The sequence below is a fragment of the Tachysurus vachellii genome, chromosome 9 (assembly GCF_030014155.1).
Source record: "Tachysurus vachellii isolate PV-2020 chromosome 9, HZAU_Pvac_v1, whole genome shotgun sequence".
Classification (NCBI taxonomy): domain Eukaryota; kingdom Metazoa; phylum Chordata; class Actinopteri; order Siluriformes; family Bagridae; genus Tachysurus; species Tachysurus vachellii.
The window spans coordinates 22,317,541-22,326,616 of NC_083468.1; the positions used below are offsets into that span (position 1 = coordinate 22,317,541).

Here is a 9,076-nt window from a genome sequence, read left to right on the forward strand (position 1 = left end):
TCACGATTAGATGTAGCTTTTAATCTTAAATAACTTTTCAAATAACGCTTTTATTTTGACACACAAAAGCGACCTCTCTCTTTCCGGGTGTTCTTCATCCTCATTGGTTAAAAAGCGACGATACGGATCACGTAAACAAACGGTGTTATCAGTTTGAATTAGACTGAAAGATGTAATAAGAATCAAACGAAATACTAACTTCTTATCTTGTGTTCTAGTAGATTTAATTTCAGACTGAAATGTTAAAAGAACATTAAAATAACTCAGTCACGTGTTTAACACGTGGTCAAACCACGTGGTCAAACCAAAGCACAGCCGTTTATATATGATGACATGGTTAACTTTGTCATTATACTTTTCCTTTTAATCACACATTTTTGAATACAGACACTAGACCAAGCTATTTATATATTTATCTATATGCACAAGTTTAATAATAGTTGATGTCATGGACTGGAATGGGACAGAACAGAGCACCCAGTCTGATGACCAACACACAGAAAGCAGTGAATGTGTGGACGCGAGAAATACAAGTGATGCAGACAAAGCTGAGAATCAGGTTGTTAACATAAGCCTCTGCGGATCTACGCCTTTGCTGTGGAGGGCCTCCGACATTAGATTGTGTAGGGAAGAAGTCGGTGTGATTGGGAATCTTGTGGGGTCTCTGGCCAGACAGCCAAGGCAGAATGTCAGACTGGGAAGACCACTGGAAATCCTGCAGGAAGAGGCTCAGCTGCTGGTGGAGACTGGAAAGGCGACTACTGTGCGACATAAAGAGGTAACTGTAAATATCAGAGATTCAAATGTGTTTATTTTTGTATCTGATATTCGTGATTTGTGATGGGAAATGTCAGATCAAGTGGGTTTTTATTTCATTCCTGTAACAGTACTAGACTAGACTGCATAAAATGCTAATAAATATACACAGGACATGGTCTGGGAAGTATAAACCATAGGTACGTGTCTGATGCAGGTGTGTAACATCAAGTACAGGAGTAAAATCCTCAGCAGCCTTTGTGCAACAGATGCATTGTACAAGGGAGTTCAAAAGTTTGTTAATTCATTCATCCATCAGGGTGGAATACTGGCTAGGATGCAAGTGTATTGCAGGGCATCATGAACACATGTTTCACATGAATTTTTCAATGGCTATCTATGTTTTTTATGAGGTGGGAGCACACAGTATTGAACTGGGGACCACCGGTGAGGACGTAAACCAACGTACCGAACCACAGTGCCATCAAGAATATATATATATTATATTTTAAAAAAGCCACTTGTTTAATCTCAAAATTGGTTTAGTTTTGTGACAATGAGAGTGTTATGATATTGTTTACATATCAATCTCACATTCCTATTGTCTTATTCTTATTTCCACAGTTGTATGAAAATAAAGAAAGTCGTTCAAAGGCATTTGGGTTGTACAAGGCCAGACTGGAGCAGAGTTATAAGGAGCAGCGTGCCCTTGCCCTGGAGGACAAGAAGGCTGTGCTGCAAAGAGTAATGGAGGAGAAACAGAATGGTGATTGATGCTCCATAGTATATCTTTGTTTAATACCAAAAAATATCAATACATTCACTCTAAATGATGAGACTTTCTATACAATATATTAACTTTATATAAGATAAGATATACCTTTATTTGTCCCACAGTGGGGAAATTTATGTTACAGCAGCAAAGAAAAATGTGCAAATATAAAATAGAAGCACAATATAATTATGAATATATACAGTACAGTGTAAAGGTACAAAAGAAAAGAAAAAAGCAAACAATATGGTAGTTATACTTCCAAACAAACAAATTGCTATAGGTAATATTGCAAAGTTTAAAGAAGGGTGTTATTGCACAAGAATTTAAGTTATTGTTATTGTACAGTTTAAAAAAAAAAAAAACTTGCTGTTTCATGTTTCTTGGAAAATGTTTAATTTTATCCTAAAATTCTTCTTACCAAGATAGTTTCATAACATCACTTGAGTACAGGAGATCTGGTGATGGTTTAAACATTTATTATACAACATTTATGGAACAAAATACGAACAGTTATACGAATTCTGTATTAACGCTTTTATTTAAACCTTAGGTTCCATGGTGTCAGTATATAAACTGATTATTTTTCTTATGTTCTTTAAAGCTGCTTTGAAACAATGTCCAGTGTTAAAAGCGCTATACAAATAAATTTGAAATGAATAGAATATTTGAGCGTTGCTCGATCTGACACAAAGACTGTATTTTATTTTATTTTTTTAAAGATTATAAGGGAAATGAGGGAGCAGAACAGGCAGTAAGAGAACGACTTGAATCTTTGGAGAAGAGTTTCTCATTCCCTCGTTCTGCCATGGCTGTCCAACTCTGCACCGCTCGTGCCGGCTTCAGTCATTGTCCCGAGGAACATGCTTTCTTGGCTGCTGAATGGCCAATGCCTAGAGATAAGCACTCAGAGACAAGGTTCCAGGTTTATAAGGATCTTAGGAGGAAAGGTTTCTACCTGACTGCAGCAGGGAAGTTTGGGGGAGATTATCTCGTGTATCCAGGTGAGACCAGTATGGATTTATCCATATTTACCTGAACTAACCCCCCCCAAAGTGACATGTTATTCCCAACCACTACAAAGTTACACGTGATAATTATTTAATATGTAAGATATGTTAATTATCACATTTGATATCTACCACTGTTATTTTCCTCTTCCTTCAGGTGATCCACTCCGTTTTCACGCCCACTTCATTGCCCTGTGTTTGCCTATGGATGAAAAGTTACCAGTCTATGATCTTCTTGCTATAGCAAGACTTGGATCCAATGTAAAGAAAACAGTGCTACTTTGTTCACCACAGTATTCCAGGGACAGAGTAGAGGAAACAGAAGTGGAGGTTGTGTATTCATCTCTGCAGTGGAGTGGAATAGTATAGCATACAGTGAGCGATTAGACAGGAATACTTTTTGTCTTTCAGGACTTAATAAGCTGCTGATGGACTGGGCCTGATTAAATACTTGCATATTTGCTCTGGAATAAAATCTCTTCATTTTTCCATAGCTGGTCATTTCAGTTTGTTTTAGTGTCTACCATCAAAGATATCTGGGGTTTAGCCAGTAAAGTACATAATGATTAAAAACACAGTGTCATAGGGTTTTATTGTTTGATTGATTGATTGATTGATTGATGAAATTTTGATTCAGGGTCCTTAAGGGGCCCCAAAAAGTTTGGACTGTGAGGAGCCAGTTTTACTAAAATGTCAATAACTCAAGAATTAAATGAGCTATCAACACCAAACTTGGGACACATGTGAAAGAGGTCAAACTGAGGTCACATTTCAAAAACCGTGGCGATTGGCCACTTCGTGGCGCTATAACGGAAAAATCACTAAAAACAGCCATTTTTTAAAAAAAAAAAAAAAAGCCCTCTAGCGCCCCCAACAGTCCAAAAACCCAATTTTGTGCTGACTTGTAAGGCAAAGATTCTGATTCTGGTTCTGACTCGGAGTGGGTGGGGCCTAACCAGAAAGTAGGCGGGGCTTTAATTACCGGTTAAACGCTAGCCAATGATGATTTTCATACAATCCAAGCACAAATATTGACTCGTATTACTCGTATAATACTCGTACTCGGCAGAAGTGCTGCTTGCAGCTTTAATTATTATTATTATTATTATTATTATTATTATTATAAAATAATGTAATTAACAAGAAATTTCCCAACCTTCTACCTCAGGATTTCTCAAACTTTTGCACCCCAGGACCTTTAAATTTGAACTTATTCCAAATTATTAAAATAATCTATATTTATTATTGAGTTATTATATTTATTATATTAATTACTGAGCTTTTATTCCTGAGCTCACACTAACACACCAGACAACCTATGTTTTGAGTTTGTACTTGTGTTTATACTTGAGGAACAAAAATAGAGGGATTGTTTACAGCCATTGGGCGCTAACGAGGAAGGAAGAAAGAAAGACAACAATAAGCAAATCTCGGAGAATGAAATCTCGCGAGATCTTGTACGTCGCGGCCAAATCGCAGGCGACAGAGCGGAGAAGCATCTGAACAAACTCAGATAATAACTCATCAAAATGTCCGGACGATCAGTACGAGCGGAAACACGAAGCCGTGCAAAAGATGATATTAAAAAAGTCATGGCGGCGATCGAAAGGGTCCGTAGATGGTAAGCTGTCCGATCTAAACACGATTTAGTTTCTTATTGTGAAAGCAACAGCTAAGCTAGTCACGAAAACACAAACTTCAATGTGGCCTGTGGGCGGGGCCTATGCTTGATTGACAGGTGTACACTCGAGATCTAACCAATAGCTCGACGGGTCTGGGACGTTATGCAAATGTAGGCGTGTCCAAATCGAACTGCAATAGAGTTCGTATTTACCTCAATGTGTGAATATAAGTAAACTTCTGCGGAAATAATAAAGAATAGATTGAAATAATGTAAATGTTTAACTTTTTATCTTCAATGCCGTGTCTCGTGTCTACTCTTAGTTAGAAATACTAGTCAATCTGTCTCAATAAAAGTTTCACTTTTAGGATCCGGACCAGATTGTGTGCGTTCACACACACGTCTTTATCTAAAGTGGATTATTTTAGACCATTTAGGAACCGAGTGCAACAGCACCACTAATAATATAGAGATAAGAATAAAATACACAGAATGCTATGAACAAAAGTGAGACTTGAATGATTTAATTCTATCCCAGGGTGTAGAGCCATAGAATTCAGCTGTTAATCTCTCTTTCTGTTTGTGTGTTTGTCTGTTTGCCCTAAAATCGTCCTTATAATATCGTCAATTAGATTCAGATAATATGCGTCGCTCGACCCTCATGGTCCGAATCGAACGCTGGCGATTTCACACCATTCGGTTCGCCGGGTCTGTTTTATAATTTTATATACTCAATATAACGTGTTATGATTTACATATAGGGAGAAAAAGTGGGTAACTGTGGGAGACACGTCCTTACGGATCTTTAAGTGGGTTCCTGTGTCAGAGACGAAGCAGGTATGAGGTTTTATAATAAATTAGAAGGAATAAGAGAAGTGTGAGCTCATTTACACATTGATATTCTGTTTTTGTCTCAGATATTTAAAGCGAAAGGCCCAGGAGGGGCATCAAGGGAACTGAAAGGCTTTCCTACAGATGTGGTGCTAGAAAATGCTCGCTCGGTCTTACTGGATTTCCAAGGTAATAAAACCTGAGAACCCAATACAGAATTTGATTATTCACATTGAAAATGTAGCATTTGTAAAATGCCATGCTAACTTTTTCTGAGTTTATAAAAAGACGTGCAATCTCAATTTTTCCTAACAGATGACAATAGTAACCAGAGTTTCTTGTCGGATGCCTATCAATCGAATAACAAAGTAGACAGCAGCACTAACTCTAGTCCACAGCATGTCAGTGGGGCAGTGAGCCCTACACACACACCCTACTTCCGCACAGAGGACTCACAGCCACCCACCTTGGGACAGGAGGCCATGGAGGGTAAATCTTGTCATACTGAAAGAAGAACTTAATATTAAACAAAACTTTCAAGAAAATAAATAATTCATTACATAAACAAACAAATAATTAATTGTTTTAATATATTGACAGCATTCAATGTCATTATGTCTAATTTTGTTCTTTGTAGACACTGACTTTACTGTGAACCTGAAAACCTTTCTGAAAATTCACTACCTGTGTAATACAATAGGAAATTTATACTGTATTTGCTTTAAAGCCTGTTTCATCCTCTCATTTTGCTCAGAGCCATCAATGACCAGTAGTGAAGTCACTGATGAACCTCCAACTCTGATAAAAGAGGATTTGCTGCCGCTATCTGCTCAGGTAATGTAAAAATTACCATTAATAATATTGTATATGAGCTAAAGGCACATTATGTACGTATTTGTATATTATTAAGATAATCCAACTATCTTATTCTGTGTGTGACTTTATCACCTTTACAGGAGGATGAAGAAGTGGCAGTTGCACCGCCACTGAAAAGAGTTTGCACAGAATAAATGGCTTTTATTTAAAGCCGAGTCTTAAGCTGGACACACCATGATCAGCAAAGCTCACCTGGATATGTGGGACTGAATTAAGCAGCCATGTTGTGGACTGTTGTGAGCGTCTGTTGGTTGAATTAGAATTTGATAATGAAACAAAGATATCCATTTCCAGGACTGATTCAGTAACATTAGCAAGCAGTTAATAAAAGAAACTACAAATCTCTAGCAAAACTTTACAAACTATGAGATGGTTGGAATTTCATTTAGACTTTCGCCCCCTGAAGTTTTTTTCATATATTTACCATGAAGTATTTACTTGAAGACAACTCTGTAAGTGTTATATTTGTTGTAAATAACTCGGTGTGGGAGAGAACACTATAAAATAGTGTGTCATAATATCAAGTAGGTGCTTTTTATGACATTAAGTATCTGCTCATTTGTATTGCATTTTCAAGCTTTTCTACATCTGCATAGAATATTTGCTTTTCCTTTCATTGCATGTGTTGCTTTATTTTATTTATTGTAGATTACCAAACAGGATTTATTTGTTAACAAGCTAAATTTAGCCGTGGTTCATGAGTGCAGCAAAATTATTTTGAACTCAGCTCAGGTACCTTAATTTGAAATGTTAAATTGATCTTTCAGTATCAGAGAGAATGAGATAAACAGTATAAACAGAGAATATAGCAAAAATTTTACATACTGTGCTGTGTGGTGTTGGACCAGCATTCTAGCAATTCCCTGTTTTCAGATTGCACTGCACACATGAAGGTCTTTACATTTACATGCTTTAATAGTCTATGAAAATGTCTTTTTAGAAAAGAAATTCTCTATAAAAACGAAATTGTTGAATGATATGAGTATGTTTCAAAATTAATTTTGTACAGTTTGTATACACAGTGTTAAAAGGATTATTTTAAAAAGGTTCTGAATTTCAAGCTTTGGGTCACTTTGGGTTTCTGGGTACATTTATTTAGGCTTCAAAGAAAATACTCTTTTGATTTCTGTATAGAAACCGTGTTATTACCTTGAACACTAATTTCAACACGTCTTTCTTCATGTTGGAACAGGACATTTGTTTACTCAACACCTCATCAAGGGAAGTCTAACTGCATTTGTTGGGGCCATCAATTATACGAAACATTTTTTGTAGAGCACTTTCATGAACTATCATGAAAAGGTCTTTAAAGTAAATTTATTTTACTAAAAATGTAAAATTAACTAAATCTGTATACTAATTTTCAAAACTTTTCTTTATCCCTGAGTTGGTACCACCAGGGTTATTTCTCTGTTCATTTAGTACGCATGTCATGTTCTTTTAATTAACTTTTAGACTAAAGCTTTAAAGGTACATCAGTGGTATTAAGGCCCTTGACGTATAAAACTTAATTTTTTTCACATATCACAGCACAGAGAAATTCTTTCTTCGCATATCCCAACTTTGTAGTTTGGAGTCAGAGCACAGGGTCAGCCATGATACAACGCCCTGAAGCATGATTGGGTTAAGGGTAGGGTTGGGTATCAAAAAAAATTTTCCGGTTCCGATTCCGGTTCCAGTTCTGCCTTACGATTCCCGGTTCTGATTCCGATTCCATAATAAAAGAAATGTGAAAAATAATGCACAATACTTAAACAATTCCATTTGTGTTTATTAATCACTCTTTAAATATTTTTAACAGAGCATTTCAATTCTTATCAATTTAAATTGAAATAAATCCAACATCAAATTTAACATCCAGAATTACAACTTAGCAAAACAGTTATCAATTTTTCTGAAGAAACATTAACATGTCTGCTTTCTCTGGGAGAAGACGAGACCTTTCCTGGCTTATTGTATCTCCAGCTGGGGAGAAAACCCTCTCAGATGGGGTAGATTTGCTTCATTGTTGTAGCTTTGGAAATGAATCCAAACTTTAGACTTTTTTTTTAGACATGTTTAACACAAAGCGTAGCTCAGCACAGCAGCGCGAGTGACTGATTTCTGTGGTAAGCTGCGTGACTGTAAAACAATTAATATTCATGAGGTAAGACGTGGCTATTTAAAGTGACCGCTCCCAGCGCTTTGCCTGTCATTGGAACCGAAACTAAAAAATTCCGCACGGTTCCGATTCCTGTTAAAAAACAAAACCGGTTCTGAATAAGAACCGGTTCTCAACCCTAGTTAAGGGCCTAGCAGTGGCAGCTTGGCAGTACTGGGGCTTGAACCCTGATCCGCTTATCAACAACCTAGCATTTTAACCACTTGAGCCAAACTCTGTCATGTTACCACCACAGTAACAAGCAACCTTCCTGTTTGGTAGCTTGATTTACAAACGTATGAAATTTGTAAACGAGTTTATAATTTGTACACAGTTGTTATTTCTGACCGATTTCTCTCTAATGAAGGAGACATGACTATCAAATTTGGTTGCTTCATTTCCTGGACTTAAAACTGGCTGTACTTCTGATACAACATCACCGCCATTTGATTTTATCGGTTCGTAGTTTACCAACCCTGGTCTTATATTTTTGTAACTAAATCAACACATCAAATTCAGTTCAGTCATTAGCTACATAACCACCTTTTCTGGGGTTGAAGTGGCTGCATTGGTGCAGGGAATACACTAAAACATGCAGGATGAAGAATACCACAAAACCAGGGTTGGGAACAGGTGCCAACATTGGTACCAACATCTGTGCTAACATCGGTGCCAACACTGGTACCAACATCTGTGCTAACATCAGTGCCAACATCGGTGCCAACATTGGTACCACCATCTGTGCTAACATCGGTGCCAACATTGGTACCAACATCAGTGCCAACATCCGTGCCAACATCAGGAATTCATGAAGCACATTATCAGAATACCTTTAATTACCTTATCCAAACAAATCAGCACAAGAAACACGATAAGGACACGATAAGAATGAAATATAATAACTATGATAACGGTTGGTTATAAATATCCATTACAGACCCCACTTTGGTTCCCCACTGGTTCACGCTATCACTACAGTCACTACATGTAGGTTAATCAAAGTCTTAGTCACAGCCAATCGGTGGCCGCGGTGGGCGGGACAAAGCTGAAGGATTCCGCGCGCTGCCGGT

General features: G+C 37.2%; 2 protein-coding genes across 2 annotated transcripts; both read left to right on the forward strand.

The window, feature by feature from the left end:
• The first annotated feature begins 133 nt into the window (after positions 1-133).
• On the forward strand, positions 134-3,009 carry tsen34 (TSEN34 tRNA splicing endonuclease subunit). Its single transcript, XM_060878672.1, has 4 exons — positions 134-778; positions 1,381-1,522; positions 2,251-2,532; positions 2,696-3,009. The coding sequence occupies exons 1-4, from the start codon at positions 449-451 to the stop codon at positions 2,905-2,907; spliced, it is 966 nt and encodes a 321-aa protein (XP_060734655.1). The 5' UTR covers positions 134-448; the 3' UTR covers positions 2,908-3,009.
• A 966-nt stretch (positions 3,010-3,975) lies between these two features.
• On the forward strand, positions 3,976-6,845 carry bcl7bb (BAF chromatin remodeling complex subunit BCL7B b). Its single transcript, XM_060878270.1, has 6 exons — positions 3,976-4,159; positions 4,921-4,996; positions 5,077-5,179; positions 5,306-5,479; positions 5,745-5,824; positions 5,947-6,845. Exons 1-6 carry the CDS (start codon positions 4,068-4,070, stop codon positions 5,998-6,000), a joined length of 579 nt encoding a protein of 192 aa, XP_060734253.1. The 5' UTR covers positions 3,976-4,067; the 3' UTR covers positions 6,001-6,845.
• The last annotated feature ends 2,231 nt before the right edge of the window (positions 6,846-9,076 follow it).